General features: G+C 51.7%; 1 protein-coding gene across 4 annotated transcripts in view; it reads right to left on the bottom strand.

The window, feature by feature from the left end:
* BRD4 (bromodomain containing 4) overlaps positions 1–22,470 on the bottom strand; it is a 91,017-nt gene that overhangs the window by 19,931 nt on the left and 48,616 nt on the right. For all 4 annotated transcript variants that reach the window (XM_028095291.2, XM_028095294.2, XM_028095295.2 and 1 more), the window contains exons 2-8: positions 16,206–16,524; positions 12,177–12,314; positions 10,726–10,861; positions 9,034–9,323; positions 7,983–8,345; positions 6,766–6,894; positions 535–744 (exon numbers count right to left, since the gene is read on the bottom strand). In XM_028095291.2, coding sequence (XP_027951092.1) covers positions 535–744; positions 6,766–6,894; positions 7,983–8,345; positions 9,034–9,323; positions 10,726–10,861; positions 12,177–12,314; positions 16,206–16,490 — 1,551 coding nt within the window. In that variant the 5' untranslated portion in view covers positions 16,491–16,524. The remainder of the gene's footprint in view (positions 1–534; positions 745–6,765; positions 6,895–7,982; positions 8,346–9,033; positions 9,324–10,725; positions 10,862–12,176; positions 12,315–16,205; positions 16,525–22,470) is intronic.

Below are 22,470 nucleotides of genomic sequence, written 5' to 3'. Positions count from 1 at the left end.
CTCTGCCCACAGAACAGCCACGTCTCCCCAACAAAACATCCACGTATGTACAATTGACTCCTGGACAATGTAGGTTTGAACTGTGCAAGTCAACTTATACGTAGTTTTTTTTCCCCCCAATCAATACAGTACTATAAGTGTGTCTTCTATTGCTTACGATTTTTTTTTCACTTTATTAACAGCTTACTTTATTGTTAAGAATATAGTACATAATGTGTGTAACCTATAAAACATACATTAATTGACTATGTTATAGGCAAGGCTTCTGGTCAAGAGTAGATTACTGGTTAAGTTTTCCGGGGGAGTAGATTTTCAGCTGCACGGGAGGCCAGCACTCTGAAACCCCACACTGCTCAAGGGTCAGCTCTGTGTTTACAACACACGTGTGCCTGGCACAGATGGACCAGCAAGAATTCCGCTCCTGCGGAACTCGGAACTGGAACTCCCCATGCCGTGAAGGCCCCTGGGGAGACTGCCCGGTCCGTGGATGCTGGGATGCTGGGGGACTGGGCACAGGGCTGCAGGCACCCTCACCTGCTCCTGGAGCTCTGCCAGCCGCTGGGCTCGCTCCTCTTCAGAGTCATCGGTGGAGCTGTCACTGTCAGAGGAGCTGTCACTGCTGCTGTCGCTGGACGAGGGTGGGGCCACTACTTTGGTGGGGGGTGGCACCGCCGGGGAGGACACGGCCACCACAGGCTCCTCTGGCTCATCTGGCATCTTGGCAAAGCGCATCTCGAACACATCCTGGTGGGGGAGAAGCCATGCCCATGAGGGCTCCCAGGTGCCCAGGCATGTGAGGCAGGGGGCTGCCTGGGCTGGGGCTCAACATCACCACAGCCTCCCTGGCTGCCGGGGTTGACTCAAGAGGAAGCAAGCAGGAGGGTCAAAGAGGGGTGGGCTGATGGTGAACCCCCCCCACCCTGCCCACTAAGGCAAGGGGTGGGCGAAGGCCCCTTGCCAGCTCTTCCAACACTCTTCACAAATTCACTTTGAAAAGAAATATGCTCCTGCCACGGCCTGGCACCCACTCCCCAGGAGATACAGCCCAAGTATGTACATGTGACCCAGGTCACAGGAGGCCACTGGCCCACTGAGGATGTCTGCTTAGGGACTGAAGATAGATGGCAGGTCAATGGAAGGACCCACAAAGAGTGCCCTAAGGCTCTCGTTAGGTCGGTGCTTACTCAGCACTTCCTGAGGGAGCCTTCTGGATGCCAGGGCCAGGCACCAAGAAAGCAGTGAACAGGAGCCTCTGCCCACCTCGGGTTCACACTCCTACAAGGAAGTGGGTGCATTCCAGGCAAAGGAAACAGCACGTGCAAAGGCCCAGCCCTGCAGTGAATGTGCCTGGCACAGAGCCCACGGCCAGTGAGGCAACTGAGCCTCTGCTACAATGGGCACATGTCTGCATCCGCCTCCCCACTCCTTAGATCACCTCTGGGGCATATAACTGAGCAAAGCCATGCCACTGGCTGAGTTATCTCCAGGGCATGCCTGGCAAGGTGTGAAAGGTATAGAAGAGTGGCTGCGGGGGGTGTTGAGGACGGGCTGCAGGAGGTAGTAAGTCTTGTGAGGTGCCAGTGACCCAAGCTTATATTAAGCATGGGATCCCTTGACAGGAGACTGAGACCTTCCAATTCTAAGACCCAGGAATCTGATGGAACTCCATGTGGGGTCACAGAGCTTGGGTACAACAACTCCACCTGGGTACCTGGGCCCACCTGTGCTGCCCCACCAGCCAGCTGGCAGGTCCCTTCCTACCCTGAGGGCTCCAAGGTCATAAATCCAGTGATGACTCAGGACAGAGGACAGCAGTGAAAGGAACAGAGCTAGCTGCCCAGCAGGATATTAGGACCTGCTTTAAGCCTGGAAAAAGTTTGTCAACATGGCATCTCACATAATTATCGAGAAGGGGCCTTTCCCAAGTGTGAGTGGATACTTCAGAGCAGCACAGCCCAGGAGAGCTGTGGGATCAAGCTGTGTCCAACAAACTAGGGTACACTTGACGGAGCTAGCCCTAGAAACCTCTCCTGCTATCTCTGGAAACACAGCTTCAGGTTTCCCCTCCCCAAGGCAGCTGGGAAAGGTGACCCAGGCAACAGGGTAGGTTCGTCCTCAACTGCAGTGCTGTCTCCTCCCCTCCAGACCACCCAGTTCAGCCTCCTCCAAGGCAGCTCCTCCTCCCAGCAAGGTGAGGACCTAGACCTTGCTGTCTAAATGGTTTTACTACCAGACTAAGTCCTGAAAGGTTAATGCCTTTTTAATTCACCCAGAAATAAATTCTGGAGCAGGTCTGAGGACAATGGAGAAGACACACACAAGGGATGAGCAGAGACTGTCACCACCCAGGCTGCCAAGGAGATAGGGGCTCACACCAGAGCAGGGGCCCTACAGTGCCCTAGATACAGGCAGGCCTGGGTCCCCAACAGACCTACATGAACATCCACGAAAAGCCAGGCCTGCTGCCCAGAGGCAGAGGGCAGGTTAGAGGAGTGTGCCTGACGTGTCTGGATCCCACCAAGGGAGGAGGGTGGCAGGCACAGCCAAGTACTCAGTGTTGCTGAGAGGTGAGCCTTTACCAGGTGGCAGCTGCCTCGTGCCACTTATGTGCGCACCCAGCCTCTCTTCCTGCCAGCTGCCAGACAGCACTACCCTTGCCACAAGGACATCCCTACTCCTCCCCAACAGGCTGTGGCTATTGTGGAAATGGGGGGGGGCAGGACTCACCCTGAGGCCTCTTTCCACTCCCAGGGTACTCTACAGCCCTGCCATCCCAAGACCATAAACAGCGAAGAACGCAAGATAGGAGGCCAAGTGGGCTGGCTGGGAAAGCACCGCAGGGCCTGCAAGCTGGGGCTTCTGGCTTCCTGGCCATGCCCAGCTGCAAGACCTGTCCTCCCATCTGCTCTGGCCCCAGTGGGGGACATCCTGGGAAATGTACTTGGGCCTGAGTGCCAGTGAGCCAGAGGCTACTGCAGAAAAACCTTCCCAAGTGGCTGAGACAGGCTGGCACCTGCTGGGGCCTGTTGTATGGTAATAGTTGTAAAGTGCTGTAAGTGTTAAGGTGGAAACAGAAAGGGGGTGGTAGAGAGCCTGTGGGAAAGCTGAAAGCTAAGGATGAGTGGGAGACAGGATGCCAAGAACTACAGATATCCAGCAAGGATGGCTCTAAGGAGAGAAAGGTGTGACTCATGAATCCAGGTGCTCATTCGGGTGGCCAGGTGGAGAATGGGTGGAAAGGGTGTGGGGCCAGGCAAGAGGATGGCCAAATCAAATGAGATGCACCTACGTTGAAGGTCTTGTGAGGGAGGACAGTGATGGTGAGGAACAGTGAATACCAACAACCAGCATTCTCTAGGGGAACAGGGGCTCAGCCTCCCACATTAGGACTGGCAGTATCTCCAGGTGGACCCAGCTCTTCCACCTATGCCATCACCTCCACCCACATTGCGACTCTAAGCATCAATCAGCAAAGCACATTGGTTTCAGAGCATGCGTCTCCTCTGGCTAGAATGTTCACTGGGTCACCTACTTTGGGCTACATCAGATTCATGGGGAAGCACACCCCCCACCCCCTCTAATTAAAGCAGCTGCTGGAGTGCCGAAAAGTCAAGCATGGCCAAGTATGGATATGGCTGTGGGGCGTGGCCATACCTGGGCATACCAGGGCCCAGAGGATGGGGGTGGTGGTGGGGAACAGAATGCAGGCAGTGGCAGGCCACTAGGTGCCAGGTGCTGGAGATGCAGCCATGAGTGGACACACAGACACACATTTACACACACCTCAAAAGCTTCCTGCCTCTGGGATCTAATGCAGGATATCCCAATGCAATTTTCATTTTTCCTTGCTGTAAAAATAATTGCACACCACCTTGAATTTGCACTTTTTCTTGAAAAAGAACTCTGGTAATCTACATGGGTACCAAATTTCCTAAATGACTCCTCACTTCATGACACAGTACAGGACAGTACCACCAGCAGCCCTGGGCCTACCAGGTAGGCTGGCAGGCCTTAGCCCAAGCCACCCTTGGGCTGAGGAAACCCTGAGCCCAGACACTCCTGGCTGTCTTTGTGACCGTGGCTGCCAGGTGGTGGGATGTGAGTTTTCTAAATGCCTAGACTTCAAAGACTAGAAGAGGAAAACACAGTGGATCCTTTTTCATATAACTTTTCAGGTAAATCCCAGTCCTTGGGCATAGTCTACTTAAGAGGAGGCAGATCTAATACCTTCTAAAAAGGCAAACAAGGACTGGAACTTTGTTGCTCCTCCCTCATTCTGGACAATCTAGCCATGCTCATCCAGGAAAGCTGAGAGAGGAAGAGGAAAAAGCCTGAAATGCCACAAACACAGCAACCACCTTCCAGACAAGAAGCCCTTCACGTTGACTCTGCACTTGCAGCAGATACCTCCACCTGCCTCGTGGCAATGGAGAAGTGACATTATTTTCAGTAACACTGCAACCCACCCTGAGGGGGGCAAAGCAGGCTGGGGGCAGAGGCAGCCCTGTGCCAAATGGCTCACCCAGGCACTGCCCCTGCCTGAAATGGACCCTCTTTCAGGGCAAGGACCTCACCTAGTCCAGCCTGGTATCTGAACAAAAATGTTTAGAAAGAGGCTACTGTGTGGAAAATAGCTCAGTGCTCTTCCTATGGGGTAAACCCCATGTTTGGGCCATGTTCATGCCGCTCACAGGAGAAAAATGAAGAAAAACCAAAACACTTAGGCACAGAAATGAGAGAATGTTAGACTATATTAGAGGATTCTTTCTCTTTTCCCTTCTTTTTACAGTAAAGTAGCTCAGAATAGCAATCTTGGTGCTGACAGAGAACTGGTTCTGGTTTAGCTGTTTGCAGGAGGGTAAGTAAAGGGTATGTGTTCAATTTGGGTAAAAGTACCCCCCTTTCCCCAGTTCGCACAGGAGGAGGTTGAAAACACAGATCAGAGGGCACCATGGCCACCTGGTGGTCATGTATAAGGATTGCCATAAAATTATAAAGTGAGCTCCTTTAAGGATGAGAAACGCAGAAGCACAACAGTGAAAGGACAGCTTTGTGAAGAAATCAGAGAGCACCAAATTAAGAGCCACCCCCACCCCGGGAAAAAAAAAGCCTCAGCAAAAATAAGACCAAAAAAACAAGCAGTAGAAACTGTGAGAATGTTGGAGGCTGAGTGTATCATTTAAATAACAACAGCCAGGTTCATATTAGTAGTAAGTTTTTTTTATCTACCCTAAGAGCTTCAGGACACATCCTTTGAACCAAAGGCGGCCCAAGACCCAAGTGAAGAACAGGAGAGTCCGCGCTTTGGCTCCAGCGTGAGGAGGTAGGACGGACACTCTGACAGCGGGTCTGGGACAACATGTGGAGCTAACAGAACTAGGAGACAGGTGAGCAACAGGACTCCGGCGGCCTCTGAGCAGAACAGGCCCACAGACTGCTGAAGGCAAGTCCCCACTTCCGCTCTGGAAGCACTCCACAGATGGCTAGGAAAGCCAGGTGTGAGGAACCACCTCCCCACCCCACCCTGCACCCAGCCACCAGGTGGGAGTGGGACAGGAGACGTGCAAGCTGGCACTGGGCTCCAACCAGACTGCCTGTCCCTTGTGATGACAGGTGACCCAGCCCAGGGCCTGCTCTGAGAGCAGAAGCAACCCACGGTCTTGGGGGGAAAAGGCCAGGAATGTTTATATGTGTAATTCTAAAAAAAAAAAAAAAAAAAAAAAAACAGATTATAAAAGTACTAAATATAGACTTTATTCTCCATATTTTTAAGAGTTTTTTGTTGTTGTTTTGTTTTTTTCAAATCTCTACACCCAATGAAGGGCTTAAACTCATGACCCTAAGATCAAGAGTGGCAGGCTTCACCGACTGAGCCAGCCAGGTGCCCCAATTCTCCATAATTTTTAACCCCTAATCTTTTTTTTTTTTTTAAGGTTTTATTTATTTATTTGACAGAGAGACACAGCGAGAGAGGGAACACAAGCAGGGGGAGTGGGAGAGGGAGAAGCAGGCTTCCCGCGGAGCAGGGAGCCCGATGCAGGGCTCATGGGATCATGACCTGAGCCGAAGGCAGACGCTTAATGACTGAGCCACCCAGGTGCCCCAACCCCTAATCTTTCTACCCAAAGATAACCACTATTGAAATTTGGGTACATTTTTCCTTTTTTAAATAAAGCAAAGTGAAGTTAGTTCATATATTATGTGGTCACCTGCCCCCCTCCCTCCCCACCCACACTTGCTTGACAGTGTGCACTGCCCAGGATCAACCTGAAGGGGCCATAATCCCCAACGGAGTCCATGAGGGAGATGTGGCCTCACAGAATGCCTAGAAGCAACTACCCAGAAGCTAGAAGGCAAAAGATTTCAAGGCTCTGGTGAAGAAATGCCCACAGGCAAACAGTTACTTCAGCTCACAACTGTGTCAAAGTGTCTGCTTTACAAGAGTGTCATCCACCAACGTGAGACAGGTCTGTTTTGGAGAACAGATTGGGCCATCCACAGCACATGCACTCTTGCTGGCCAATGGCAACCAAATGCAGTTACTGGGCAGGGGGTTTTCAGTGGGATACCCCAGAATAAAACCCCAAATACCCAAGACCCAAACTAACCACCCTGCATGAAATAATCTCAATGTAAAATGGCACGTTATCCTGACTTGAGCCCATCTTCAAAACAACACAGCGTCATACCCAAGAGGCCTGGCCCACCCAGGACCCCAGCCTGCCTACCACAGATGTTGTGCTCAGAGCTTCCCCAGAACCTCACCTGGAGCTTGCGGGCCATGGCCACCACCTCATGGTCAGGAGGGTTGTACTTGTAGCAGTTGGAGAACATCAATCGGACATCAGCACCAAATTCCTGAGCATCACGGTACTCACGGGCCTCCAGTTTAGACTGAAAAGACAAGACAGGTCCTTGTTGGTTATGTCTGCCCCTGCTCTAATGGGGATGTGACAGCCAGGAGGGCTGCCTGTAGGAGCAAGCTGGCTTCTCAGTGGAACAGAGGAGAGGTCATCATCACCTTAGTTCTTCTCAAGAACTTGTCAAGTGGACGAGGAGACACTCAAAAGCAAGCCTCAGGGCCAGGAAATGCCCTGCTACCATGCCAAACCCACCCACTCTGGTCATTGTGATGGGCTATGGGGCAAGAGGACACAGAATAAATAGAGGCAGAGCTTAAGCCAGACTATAAGGAGAGGGATGGGACCAGTTCTGACCTGACATACACTTGTCTTGGTGACACAGGGCAAAAGACACTGGTCAAAAGGAACACAAGTGGGGGCCTCTGGGTGGTGCAGTTGGTTAAGCCTCCGACTCTTGGTTTCACCATAGGTCATGAGATCAAGCCCCAAGTTGGGCTCTATGCTCAGGGAGAAAGCTACTAAAGTTTCCTTCTCCCCCTCTCTCCCCTCTCCTTCTGACCCTCCCCACACTTGCTCACGTGCTCTCTCTAAAATGAATAAATCTTAAAAAAAAAAGGGGGGGTACACAAGCACTTTCCCATGTCTGGGCAGGCTTACTCCACTCCCAAACAAAAATGCAACACAGCTTAAAATAAACAATCGAAAGGCCTCAAAATACTACAATGAAAATGCCAGTACTGTGTGCCTCCTTAGAGGTGACATCAAGGCCCTCAGCATGACAGAGCCTAGCAAAGTCACCAACCTTCAACCTGTCCTGGAGCATCTACTGTGCAAGGTGCCTATGGGCAGTGCGGCCCAAGACCACAGAGGGCTTGTCCCTAGATGAGGGGGCAGCAGTGCTGAGAAGAAAATGCCCAAGCACGTGGTCTTGGAGGTTGTCCCCACAATTCCCAGCAGGGGGCGCTGGGCTTCTTTGAGCTGGTGAGAAAAGAAGCTACTAGGGCACAGTTCACCAGAGCCCAAGGCCTGGGCTCTCCTCTTGGACTAGCCTAGGAGGTTCTGACCTTCTTTGTCCCAGGAAGCCCCAGCCCCAGCTCTGGGGAGGGGGCATCTGCTCACCTTGATTGTGCTCATGTCCATGGGGTGCTTGATGATGTCACAGTAGTCGTGCAGACCCAGCGCCTCCACATCCACGGGCTTGTAGAATGGCCAGGCATAGGCTGCGTGCTTCTTGGCAAACATCTCCTTGAGGATACCACTGCAGCACTTCAGCTGCTCCGAGACCTTGCTGCTCTTATCTGGCACTGGGTGCTGCTGTGAGTCGGGCACATCCTTTTTGGGGGGCTTCACAGGCCGGCTACTCTCCCGCCGGGGGCCCAGCTTGGTGGTCTTAGGCTCCGGGGGTAGTGATGGTGGTTCATGAATGGGGTCGATGGTGGTGGGGGTGGTGGTATCCGCTTTCCTCTTAACTCCCTTCTTTGTCTGCCGAGAGCACACGTGCAACAAGCGCGGTCAGAGGTGGCGGCTGGCACAGCTGGCCCCCAGGTCACTCCTGAAGCTAGGTCCTTTCTAGGGTTCCAACATTCTCAGGGAATGGGGCTCAAATGTAACTCCACGTGTGAAGACCGAGGAAAGGAAAGACCCTGTCCCACCATCTGCTCTGCAGCTGGGACAGGACCCCCGCCCGTGGCAGGAGGAAGCACACACCCGAGTGCAGAAATCTGCTCACTGGAGCTCAAAGAAACCTCCAGAAGCAGCTTCCTACTTAATGCCAGGGAAGTCGCTCAGAGCCAAGCCTCATCACACCGGCCCCCCACAGGAGGCATGTTTTAGAAACTATTTAGGCAGCATCTGCAAATACGCACAATCTACATGAGAAATACGGGAGAGGTCAGCAAGCCCCTGGGATGTGGGTCTCAACTATGGAATCTGTGGGCCAGCAGGGCAGCAGGTTCTAGGCCATGACATAAACACTGCACAATCCCCCTGGAAAATACCCACAGGTGCCTCAAGAGCCAGGCCAGGCTCTGCATGAAGCATTGGCAGGGACAAGTGACTGTCTCCTGCCAGCCTCATTGCTACAGAGCAGAAGATGAGAGAGGGTGCTAGCTGAGGTGGTAGGAGCCCGCCAGCAGCTGGGCTGGGCCACACACACGCACAAGATGCTCACCTTCACAGGCTGTGGGGTGGCCGCGATGATGGGCGGGTGGCTCTGCACAGGCTGGGGGTTTGGCGCGGGTGGGGGTGGTGGTTGCGGGGGCACCGGTGGGGGTGTCTGCAGTGGCTGGGGAGGCACCACTGTCATGACGGGGGTCTGGACGATGAGGTCTGGGGTGACCGCGGGGAAGGGGTGAGGTGTGGTCTGCACGGGCGGAGGGTTCTGCTGGGGGGTCTGGGTCTGCGGAGGAGTCGATGCCTGCGTTGTGTTTGGTACCGTAGAGACGCCAGGTTTTGCCGTCCCTATCAATCATAAAAGGGACAGGTGGTTAGATGCCGAGCCCGACACATGCTGGCTGACCTTATGGGGACGCTGTCACATGTGGTGAGCACACATCTGCGTGGGCATGGCACACACTGTCATGGTAACTATTCGCCTTAGAGACAGAACAACCCGAACACCCCAGACCTTGGCCAAATTGGGCCACCTGCCCTCGGGTTCTCTGAGAGCAGCGGCACACTGCATTCCACACCTCCTGAGGCGTCCTGGCTTCAAGTCCCAAATTGGGCACAAAGATGCCTTCATGAGAACGGAGGCCTGGGCCAAAGGAGCAGGAAACACACGCTGAGAGTTAGCACCAGGACGGTAGCTGGAGTGGAAAAATGTTCCCTTGGCACTTTTGGACAGAGCTGTCCTCATTCCCAGAAGCTCTGCCTTCTGAGTAAGCAATTCTGGCAGGGGGCCGGCATCGGCAGCCCTGGCCAAGGTTTCTGGAAATTGGCAAGCTTCCACCTCCCTGAGCCACAGGAGGAGGCTGGACGGCTGCTGCCCTTTGTGACCAGCTCAGACTGCCTCCTTGCAGCTGTGCGGGTGAGCCCAAACACACAACGCCCTGCGCATCTGTCCCACGTGCAGACCAAACTCCTGGTCCCAGGGCTCCTGGATGTTAAGGATATAGGACACTTCTTGGCAGGGTCCACGGCTAAGGGGTGATCATCAGGACTACCTCTCCTTGGCTACCCCTCAGCACTGCCTGGGATCCAGCCAACCCCCTTTGCTCCCGTGAAGCCACCACTTCTGAGCAGGGTGGGAAGCTAGGTGAAAACCCTCTCTGTAGAGAAGCGAACAACTCACAGCATGGGCCACCTCAGCACAGAGCTGAGGATGGCAAGATGCAGAAGGCAGCTGTTAGAGCTTTTCCTAGACAGAAACATTTCACTGTTTCCCCTCCCTCCCCACCAGCTGGCCTTTGGAATCCTGTGTCAGGCTAAGAGACAGGGGCAAGGAGTGGAGGGCTTCACTTTGACTTCAGCAGCATCATAAAGCAGGCCTAGCTCCGACATAAGCATCTTAAGATAATTCGAATAACCAACCTTGAGGTTCCAGGATAGGGATTATTAGTTAAAATTGCCCTTGGCTAGGTTAATTTCTTCTCTGTAAATGGGGTGAAGAATTCACATAACTTAAAAATGCTTTGAAAAACTTACTTTCTTTTTAACCAAAGTCCATTACAAAAGGCAGCGCCCAATTATTTCTGCTTTGTGGGTGGTCACCCAGTCATGTGTCCCTCTGGGGCACATCCACCACTGAGCCTGCCTACCCCCCCGACCCCTGGTGCTCCAGTGAACCAAGAGAAGGGGAGCAAAGACCGGGGAGAAGGAAAGCGTGAGGCCAACATGGCTGGGCACACTGGAGGTAACCTACCTGCTTCCTTCCTCCCACGTCCTCTTCCTTTTGCCTGGACTATCATGATCTCGGTTTCTTCAGTGGGCAGTTCATTGATTTTCTGCAAGAAGAGCTTCTCCAGAGCTTCTGCCATTAAGACTATGTCATCTCCAGGCTGGAAAAGGAGACACAGGGGTGAGGGTCAGAAAGCCCTCACCACCTCTCCAGACGGAGCAAGAGCTCCCCACCCTGCGCCACCCACTCCCTGCTCCAAAGCATCAAGGATCATAGTCAGGGTCCTTCCTGATCTGAGCCCTAAAGGGCCACAACAGTTATACCACCAGATACCACCAAGGCTCATGTGCCTGAACCAGCACCCGTCCGCCTGCACCTCCCTCTCATCTTTTAAGCTCTGGCCTGAGAAGCCATCCTAATGCCTTAAGTATCTAACAAGCCCTGCCAATCACTGACAGAAGCCTTCCTTTGACACAATTCAACTTCACTACAAATACTTGAATTACACAGGATTTCTTGCCACAGATACCGTAGCAGGGCTCTGATAATGCTCCCCAGTGTACCCTCAAGGCAGCGCATCGGGGCTTGGGGCAATGCCTATCTTGAACTGCATTATGGGTCCCCACTCTGTTGCCTCATCTACGACATGCTGTTCCCACTCAGCTCTAACCCGAGAACCTTATCTGTGCACATGTCACTTAAACCTAGCGGTGGGAGCTAAGACTTTAAAAAAACACAGTAAACTTCAAGAAACTCACCTACCCATCTCTTCTGGGCAATTTTACCCACTACACCAGCAGAGGCCAAAAGCTGAGTTCTGTATAGGGTCTCCCTCCAGAGCCGTTCTATATGAAAGGGTTGGTTTTAATCACATCTGTGGTCTGAACTGTAAACAAATGATCTGGCTTCATGGCACAGCCGAGCCGAAAGGTTTGGCTAATGGGGTTAGGAAGTGACCTTCAGGTCTACATGTGAGTTCAGGGGACATTCAATTCTGTGGCCACAAGTTGTCAATGGTCATGTCCACAGGTCCAGATGCAGTGGGCCCCATCACACCCTCTCTTACATTGAGGTTTCTGTTTGAGCAAACCTTTGCACAACTACATTTTAGTAGGTTCCTTCCTGACCATTTACATCACCCAAATGGACTTTTTAATGAGTCGTCACTGTCCTCCTCACACCTTCTCTAGACATGCTCAAGAACCAAAATCCCAAGGGCACTGGAAGCACATGCTTCAAGCTAACAAGGACGGCTTGGAAGTCAAACAAGGCCAGCACCCTCCTCCCCGAAAAAGAAACACCCAGTCACAGGCAAAACCATGGGTCCCATTATTTCTGCCTCCAAATGGTCTCCTCCCATTAGACTAATCCCACCTGCTACCAAGAGCACCTACCCACAGACTCGATATGCCAGCCTCCTCCTCCACCCCTCCCCTCCCTGCAGGGCAGCTGGACATCTGCCACCACCATCTCACCTTGTTGTAGATGTAACAATTTGTAAACATAGTGTTGAAGTCCTGGATACATTCCTGAGCATTCCAGTAATAGTTGTTTTCCAAGCGCTTCTTTATTGTTCCCATATCCATAGGTGTTTTAATGATTTTATAGTAATCCTAGAGAGCAAAGAGAGCAAAAGGCCAGTGTCACCTCCCCGGCCATGCAGCACTCATGGTGGGCCTGTGGATCTTATTCCAGGAGCACAGATGAGAGCCAGAGCACGGACTGAAGCTCTTCCATGGTCTCAGCAAGCAATCTCAGGGGGAACCCCAAGATAAAGTGAATCAGGGAATAATTCTTAAATGTGGGGTGGCAATCTGGAGGGAAAATGTCCAAGTTTGTCAACTGCCTGGTCTGGGAACAGATCTAGGTTTTCTATTTTTTGTTGGTGGTGGTGGTGGTGATGTTAAAATCCTTTACTTTTTAATAATGGGGAAAACATATAGCCTTCTTAAAAGTACTTATCTATAAAACAACCCATGACAAGTTCTACTTTTCCTCTACCATTTGAAATATTACCGGTCCATAAGATGCAACATCCGATGGAGCCAGCATTAAAGCCCAGCTGGAACAACTGGACTCCCTGCTTCCGGGCACATTGAAGAACCAAGTTCATCGCACTTCCATTTCTTTTACTAGCACACAGTCTTCCTAAGGATCCATTAGTAGTACCTGGATATAGTTGAACAACTAACCAGGTTTATGAGGAATCTGGACAACCTGTACAATCCTCAGTTTAAAAAAAAATCCAAAGACCCCACTTCTCAAAGCTTCAGATCTTACTCCACAAGTGCCAAACAGAAGGGGCCAAACGGCAGGTGTAGATGTCCTAAAGCCCTTCAAATCAGACTCTACTATTGTCAGCTTTTCTGTAAATCTAAACCTATCCTAAAACTTCCATGGTCATAATGGAAAGCGTGCGTGCACACAAACATAAAAATAAATGTTTAAGAACAACCACAGGAGGTGTCTTGGGGCAGAACAGGCAACACACCAGGTTTCTAGGTAGGAGGATCAAACAGAGCCAAGGCAGGGGGACCTGTGTCATGTGGCCCACGCCAAGGTCCGCAATCTCAGAGGCTCCCATAATTGGGCATTAGTGGGGTATCAGAACCAAGTCCAAGTAGGAACCGATGGCAGAAAGACAGGTCTATCCTTTAGCAAGTGCCAAGGTCCTGCCTGGAAATGGTGGACAGTACTGAAAAGGTGAGCACAGGGTGTGAGGTTTTAGGTTGCTCGGACACCCTCGAGAAAGGATCAACAACAAGCTTACACATAAGGAGTGGCAGAGATGATGTCTCTGACTGGACGAGGGCTGCACGTGCCTCGATACCCTGGCCAGGAGCCACGAGCACAGACTGCACCAGACTTTCTATGCCATACTATGCTATGGCTCTGACCACCTTTCCCAAGAGAACCACCAAGGCCAAATACATGTGTCCCAGTGGAAACATACTTTATTCTATGGCCGACAATGGCGTCAAGTGCTTGAATTGCCCATGGCCTGTCAAGTGGCTCAAGGGCAAACAGGACAGTGGTTGAGGGCAAAGCATGCTGACAAGGGGGCAGTGGGCTTAGGGGCATAACAATCCAACTATACACATTTACTGAACAAAAGAGGCAGGCATTCTAGTGAGAAGTCCAGCAGGGATCAGAGGCCAAAACGCAGGTCAAGATTCCTGGAAGGTGTCAGAAAAGAGAAAAAGAAGGAACCCTTCTTTTGGTGGCTGTATTAACCTTTCCCCAAGGAGGGGGAGAGGTCCCCGGAAAACCGGGCTTTAAGCATGACATGGCTCCCTGTTGGCCGGCCCTGCCCTGCTTCTCTGGGCCAGCCCCTTGCTCTCCCACCTCCCTAAAGATACCAGATCAGTGGCACCTTCCAATGGCCTCTTCTTCCTAGTCAGAGCTGCTGAGGGTGATGTCCAACAGTTACAGAGACTGGGATTCACCCTGTGATCCCTGGGGAGCCTGGCCTCCACTTCACAGTGAATGACCTCAAACTCCCCAACCACTGGGCCTTACAGACCACCCATACCCATGTCTGTCCCGCTAGCTGGGATGCTGCCTCCTTGGGGTCTCAGGTCCCCCAGTGCCCCCCTTTTCCTCTGTCTTCACCCTCTCAGCCCTCTGTGTCTTCCTGTGACAAACCAACCCCTCCTCCACTCTGGCCCTGCCGCGCTTCCCTTCAAAGCCAAATTTCCTGAAATGATGGCTTCGCATCCTCACCTTCTCATTCACACCGTCGGGTTTCTACTTCTGCGTCACATCTTCCTAAGGTCACCAATGCCCTCCTAAAGGCCAACAGGAGGGTCAGGTCGGAATCCTCATCTCTTTGACCTCCCTAGTAGCCTCTGATATGGGAACTGGGGAGGGGGGGGCGGTGGTGCTCTCTGTTGGTGCTTCCCTTGGCTCTTCTGTAGGCCTCCCACTGCCCTCTGGTGCTGTCAAAGCCTCCGCCCACCCCTCCAGCTCCTTCTGTCCCCATTCTTTGCGTTTGCTGTGGGAAGGTCACCCTCACCTGTGGACCCTGCATGGCTTGGCCCAGCCCAAGGTTATGCTGTAGCAACCTCTCCCAAGAACCTCCCCTCCCAGGGACAGGTTATCTGCCTCTACTCCTTCTTGTGGTCAACAGCAAGAGTAGCCTCTGAAGCCCAGATCTGGTAAGGGCGCTCTTTTGCCTCCAACCCCTTTCTTGGCCAATTCACGATCTAGACCTGCAGTGTCTCCTCCTGACTAGCTCTTCCCAAATGCATATGACACCTATTCAGCAGAGATAACTGGACAGCTGCCACAGACTCAGTGGCTTTCCAGACAGGAGGATCACACTACTGTATCCATCTTTCTTGAAACTGGATGCCTGGCAGAGGCTGAGGTTCCTACACTGGTGCAGTTCTAACACTCACAGACCCCTGCCTGGGTCTATGGCAATAATCACCTAATTCCTCATCTGGGGGTGTGTGGGACTTAGTAAGAAACAGCAGGGGTTACTTTTTTTTTTTTTTTTTAAGATTTATTTATTTGACAGAGCAAGCTAGAGCACGTGTTTGCACAAGCAGGGGGAGCAGCAGGCAGAGGGAGAAGCAGGCTCCCCACTAAGCAGGGAGCCTTATGTGGGGCTCCATCCTAGGACCCTGGGGTCATGACCCAAGCCTAAGGCAGACGCTTGACCGACTGAGCCACCCAGGCGCCCCAGCAGGGGTTAACTTAAAGATAATCAGTCCTTGATGTTTTGAAGAAAAGAAAAAAAAAAAGCATTATCCTGTTTCTTCCCTGAGATACAAATTCGTTTCCAGAACCATCTGCTAGGGACATGGGCAAAAGGAAAACTCTCTAGGGGAAGAGAAGAGGAGGGGTACAAAAGAACAAGAGCAAGTGCACTGAGGCTATGACACAGTAGGTGGAGGGCACACGCAGAGGTCGCTGAGGGCACAGCTGCACCCACACCTCCACTCTCCAACCAGACCCCCTGCATGTGCTTGCTCCCTGGGAGCTATTCCGCTACCTTTTCCCGCCCTGTGCTCTGGGTGATGACGATGATGATGATGATGCCGGTACCAGAGGAGATACTGCAGCAAACCAGTACCCCCCTCCACAGTGTGACCAACCACGTCCACTTATCCTGGGCTGGCCAACCATGTCTGAGAAGTAGGAGGCCTGGGCCACTGATTGCTCCCACTTCAGCTCCCCTATGGAATCAGAAGGAAAGCTGCAAACACTCCTTCACCCCTATTTCAACCTCTCTACACAGTATCTCCTGGATCCTAACATCTAAGAGCCAGTTACTGTGTGAGTCAGCATGTTCTCTTCCCCTTTCCTATTTCCAACCATCAGGACAAGTAAAACCACTCACTCAAGGGCCTCATGAGTATTGGGATTTCAGAGCTGGGCCCCAAAGGTATCTCTGCCCCTGCCACCCTCTGGCCCCGACCTTGAGCCCACCCTCACCGGTACCAACATGGAAAGAGACCTGGAGGACAGCAGCCCTGGGCCCTGCCCAAGTTACTCACAGGGAGGTTTAGCTTGACGGCGTCCACAGGCTGCTGGAAAGGCCACGCAAACTGGTGTTTCCATAGTGTCTTGAGCACCACTTTGAGCAGATATTGCAGTTGGTTCGTCTGCCTCTTGGGCTTGTTGGGGTTGGAGGTCTCTGGGGGCGGGGGGTTGGTGCTGGCTGCGTTGGCTTGCTGGGGTTGGGCCTGGGCCTGCGTTGTAGACATTTGGGTAGTTTCTAGTCCATCCCCCATTACTGGCAGATTTCTCAATCTCGTCCCAGGGCCGCTCTCCGCAGACATGCTACTGATCCCATCACATTCTTCACTGGGCACTCTACATGGGAAGAGAAAAGCCAGCATCAGCAACCAGGCAGCAGATGGGCACCACTCAGAGAAACAAGCGGCTGTGGCCTCCAAGGGCTGAGCTCCTCTGGTGCAAAGTGGTCAGGTTGACCAGAAAGCCACTCCACGCACTAAAAGGGCCCTGGTGTCTGCTCTCCTCAAAGATGTATCCTACAGCAGGGAAGACGGATCAAGCACCAATGGCGAGGGGCATGAGGGACACAGGGCTCAGAGAGAAGAGCTGACCAGGAGCAGGCAAGGGCTGTGGACACGACTGAATCCACGCAGAAAGGGGCAGAATAAGCAACCAACCAGATTTTCATGACATCTGAGAGTTTTTAAGGGACACTGCCTGTGTGGGAGAGAGGAGGATTTGCAAGCCCCCAAATATGTACTTTACATTAAAATTCTTTGCACCTGTGGCTCATGAAACATTGAGCCAAGTCAGTTAATTGTTTGGTGATTGGGGACAGGAAGGGAGAGTGGTCCACATAGTCCACTGCTGAGTGCTCAGGGTAAAGCCTCACACTCACTGAGAACACTTCCCGTGGTAACTGAAAATAATGTATGTTTGCTGATTCAAGAAATCCTACAGAATAACTGCTGATAACCTAAAAATGAATCCATACTCAACTTACCACCTTATTAACCTTTTCAAAGTTTTCAAAGCTTATTTAGAGAGATATAAAAAGGGCACCTCTTGTGACCTGCACAGGGGGTGCAAGACCCCCAGCTCAATGCCTGTATGAGCACCCCCTCCTGTGCACTCCCCTCACCTGAATGACCCCTGCTCTGGGCCATGCCAACAACACAAATCCTGCCACGAGCATCCTTGCAATAGCAACTCTGTGCACCTGGTCCAGTTATTCTAACAAAACCACAGATTCCGGGGACATGTTGTTACTGCCAAACTGCCCTCCAGAAACACACTAACCCACCCCTTACTTGCAATGCTGAGAGTTCCCACACTCTATTAATGAGAAGAAACATCTGTTCAAACATGTACTATTTGGCCTTCTTTCTGTGTTACCGTGTTTCTGACACTTTTCTACTGGCAAGAAAAAGGAAGGATCACCTTTAAACCCAGTCCCCATAATAAGACAGACTTTGTAATCTAGGAGCTGCCTGAATCTAATGAGCATCTCCAGTAATAAACCTAGGAGTTCAGTGGGGGTAAAAAAAACCTCTCTGGCTGAGGAAGTCAGGCAAGGGCTGAGGGAAGAGGGCAGATTTTACAACCACCCTCTGGCAGGCAGAGCGATGAAGAAAGGACAGGACAAGCTGTGTGGCTGTCGCGGCCTTCCTTCCGGAACACACCACGTACCAGGCACTCTGGCTGCTGAAGAATTCCTTTATAATTCAATCCAAGTGTGATTTTAAACCAAAGTCCCCACAAAGGTTTTTGTAAATGCAGCTCTGGCAAGTTACCAAATTTGAAAAGCTCCAGGGGAAAGCTTGCTGTATAAATGCAACTCAGTGCTGAGTCTGTCCCGGGGGGCTGTGGAGAGCGGGGACTCCTGGCCAGAGGCTGACCGCCCCCCTCCCCACACGTCCTAGTTGCAGCTTGAGCCCAAGAACTGACAAAATTGACCTGGTCAAGGAGACAGCATTCCTTCCAGGGTACTCTGGCTGACCGTAGGCCTAGCTGTCAACTGGCTAGTGACCACGTGGAGAGGACACTGCTACAAGGAGAAGGCTGCTGCAGAGAGGAGACCCAGGTGGGAACAGCCCAAAGCCATCATAGAATCTTAAGACTGTTCCATGTTTGCTTTAAGAGGGGAAGACTGTTCTTTAATCCTTTTTCACCAAACAAGTAAGAGATCTATGAGTGCCTCCTGCCTTTTCACAAATGGGATGACAATCACTCAAAACCCAAAATTGATTAATTCACTAATCATTTAGCTCACAGGAGGGATGACACTGTGAAGAGAAACACTAGTGCTACTATCCAAGGCACTGGAGGGCGGGTATGTTACAGCAGTGCAACTTAGAGGAGTCTAGATGTGGCCTTTAGCATCCAATGCTAAACTTAAGTATTTAATGAGGCCCAACTGTGTCCAAGACACCAGGTATTTATAGTCTGTGCCCTCTCAGGGTCCTCCTGAGACTTGAGAAGGGGAGGGAAGCTCCTATGGCAACCTCTAAGATGGGTGTGCTCTACTGGGAGAACACCAGCCCAGGAAGAACACTTACAGGAAGGGAGAGTAGGGGGGCTTTGCAGGTGTGAAGCCATTTCTTGGTGCCTCTCGCATGCTGCTGAAGATGGGGAAGGAGCACCAAGAGCTGAAACCAGTCATTTGGCATCAGAGCCTAAGGGGGGACTGGAGGTGGGGAACTGGGCAGCAGCCTGCAGAGCACCTCACAAGACAAGAGCAGTGCTCCAGGAGTTCAGGACCACAGAGGGGCATTTCCCCAAATCAACTTCATTTGAAGATGGGAACAGTGAGGATATCGTGCACTACAACAGTTTCCAAAGGCAGATGTGACTGGATAGGCCTCCTCCAGGCTTTGGTGACATAAGACACTTCCCCTCTCCCCTCAGGGGTACTTCTGGTACAAGTTTGGCCAGAACTAATGGCCATGTGGTCTTGGAAAGAAGTGCCTGGGGCATCAATCAAGGCAGGACAGACAGCAGGGATGGAGGAGGCACATGAAGGCTGCAAGGGGGAGCCCAGCTGGGAGCTAAGAAAGGACAGGGTGGGCCCCAGAGGCAAATGCATGCCAATGGGAGCAGGAAGGAGGCCACATACAGATCCAGGGAGGGGAAGCGCCCAAAGGGCGGGATAAGGCGTAGAACCATCAGAAAGAGCTTGCTCAGGAGAGAACAGAGGGAAGAGAGACCAAGGGGCCAGGCTGAATCACACGTCATTGAGTCGGACATGGGGAGAAGAGGAAGCATCCCAGAACTGCATTCAGCCATGCATGGAAGCCTTCAAAAAGTGTGCCTTCATTGCTGAGGTGAGCAGCAAGAAAGACAGGGTTTCTCCAAACTCTGAGCTTTAATCAATAAAGAGTGGGACCTCAATCTCAGAGAAGCAAGGTCTACAGCCACCTGAGAGCGACATGCCAGGGCTCAGGTGGGGCTGTGGTGGGGGGGGTTCACAGGGCAGCTTTAGGTGGATGGCATTTAATCACCTGCTGTGTGTTCCCCTGTTCTCATTTCACTCATTCCAGCGCTGACAGGCAAGTCCCTGTCTGGTGCCAGCCTAAGAGGCTGTACACAGAGGTGCACAATATGATCATCCACGCAGAATTTAACGCTGGTCTGTTCTCACGATACTTAATTTTACTGATACCCATGTGTGGCTTTTGATTTAGTTTCCTTTCAAAATAAAGGTACTATAAACAAAGCAGTAAACGGATTTAAAATGAATAAACAAACAAAACGAACACCTTCTCTGGAGGGGACCCAGCCAAGACTGACTACAGGCTCCAGGTGGAGAAGCCAGTGGGTCAGGAGAGGCTGCAGGAAAACGGGGGGTGGGGGGGTGGGGGGTGGGGGGGCAAGGGAGCGCCGTGCACAGGACTGTAGAGACTTTGGGGCACTCCCTCAAAAACACTCCACAGGTAAGTGGATGGGAGTAATCATTTACCAGGCAACTACAGAAACTGGAGTGGGGCCAATGAGGCAGGAGGGGGAGACAGAGGGAAGAATGACACGGACAATGTGCCGGCTGGCCAGGATCCTTTGGCGCGGTGGCCATGCACCAGGCACAGAGAGATAAAGGAAATGCTGAGTGCTTGGATTACAAGTACCAACAGGGAGGCAGAATCACATAGAAGGAAATGTCAGTGGGGTTTTTAAGGAGTCCTGGAGTCAGCTAGGAGAAGGTCTCCACACAGCAGGGCCAAAATGTCCAAAGGAATAAAAGGGAACAAGTGTAAATGTGGCCCCATCATGAAGGGAAGCCAGATGCACTGAACTGAGCCTGGGAGGGAGGGTGGCGTTAAGTGAGGATAAAGAATGACGTGCAGTTTGGTTTCCACTATTCAATTTCTCCTAGAAAGCAACTTGAGAATTACACAGCCAAGCACATGCCAGGTAAGCTGCAGCAGGCCAAGGGACAGGGGCAGCTCCATCCTGGACCCAGGGCAGCGGAGGAGCCCTGTCAGCCACAAGGACACAGAATGTCAGGGGGCCAAGGGCATCCCCTGGGAGGAAGCAGTTCCACACATTTTCCATTAAGCAATGACATTCTAGAAATCTTCAAGCAATGTGTCCCAGAGGCAAGATGAAGTCAAGGTAACTGACTTCTGGAACTTCTGGGCTGGGCTGTAGCTTTTTCTTTTTCTTTTTTTTCCTTTCCAAATGGACTCTCAGTGAGGCTAAGGGATAGAGGGCTCTGGACATAACCACTTTTCTTCACCTTCAAGCCAGGCCCACATGGGCCCTTGAGCCAAGAAAGCTGCATTTTTCATTCACCAAATGAACAGAGCTTTTTCTACAGAAAGCATGACCCTAAGCTTTGCCTCATCTTTATGGTTTAAACGACTACCTTCAGGGGCGCCTGGGTGGCTCGGTCGTTAAGCGTCTGCCTTCGGCTCAGGTCATGATCTCAGGATCCTGGGATGGAGCCCCGCATCAGGCTCCCTGCTCGGCAGGAAGCCTGCTTCTCCCTCTCCCGCTCCCCCTGCTTGTGTTCCCTCTATCGCTGTGTCTCTGTCAAATAAATAAATAAAATCTTTAAAACAAACCAAAAAACCCCACTACCTTCACCACAAAAATCAAAACACCCTTCCCTAGCCAGCCCTCTCACATTTGATACACAGTAACATTTAAATCCTCAAAACCACTCTGAGATTGCTTCTGGTCTTACCCCCCATTTTAAAGATGAAGAAACTGAGGCACAGAAAAATAACTTCACCAGGAAGTAGAAAGGTCAGGCCTAAACAGCCACAGTGGTCCAGAGTCTAACACAACTCCTGGGACGTTTCAGTTGGACTTGGAACCAAGGAAGTCCCCATTTAGGAGATGAACATGCAACCACAGAAGGGTCCAGTGCAAATGGTCGGGACAGGCAGGCCCATCTCAAGTAACATGAAAAATTAAGCACAAGACCCACACACTTAACGATCAAGGTCAATTTCATAAGGAAAGAAACTGCTAGAGTGCAAATGGAAGGCATGACACAGTTTAACAGATCAGATGGATCTGGGAGACACAAGCACCTTAAAGTTTCTTTGAGGAGGCTGTGAGGACAACCAACGACAGGTGACATCCATGGCCCCGATGTGAGGTATCACCATGAGGTGCCCGGGATGTCCTGTTCTGCACTCACACTCAAGTTCCTCAAGAGTTAACAATACCTTGGGAGGCCATGCCCAGACAACCTGCATCTTGCAGCTCAGCCCTCACAACTGCAGGCAAGTAAAATCCTTATGAAACTTCCAGAAGACAGTCACCTGCATCGCAGCAAAGAACACGAGGGAAACCAACAAAACTCTCTAATCTGTTGTGGGCCAAGAAAGAGAGGCACCAGCAAGCAGCTCTATCTGAGAGATAGGGTGACTTCTCTGACACACAGATCCACAACTAGGTTGCCACCTTAAATTCTTCTCACAGGGGTCACCCCCACCCTGCACTGCCCCCAGACCACAGCATCAACACTCTCAACACAGTGGCCACAGTAGGCCCTCTTCCCTGTGACCTTCAGGCCTTTCATCTGCTGCACCTGGTGCTTTCCTGATCGTCTACAGTGGCTCTGCTGGTTGGCCCCACGCGCAGGCACACACACAGAAGCCCAAGGGCAGGGCCATCTTTATGTCATTCTTGTCCTCCTAATACAAAGCAAGTGCTCAGTGAAAGATTCAGATACAGAAGACACCTTACATTGACCACATACGAACATCACCCTGGGGATTAATACTAGATCAATCTTGAAGCTTTGGAAAAGGAAAGCAGCTCGCGCTCTCACACAGAGAAAGGTGGTGACTGCCA

This window comes from Eumetopias jubatus, unplaced genomic scaffold (assembly GCF_037043125.1).
Source record: "Eumetopias jubatus isolate StellerSeaLion01/CBP00866 unplaced genomic scaffold, mEumJub1_p1.0 scaffold_1, whole genome shotgun sequence".
In the NCBI taxonomy this organism is placed as follows: Eukaryota; Metazoa; Chordata; class Mammalia; order Carnivora; family Otariidae; genus Eumetopias; species Eumetopias jubatus.
This window is presented reverse-complemented; position numbering and strand designations above follow the sequence as displayed.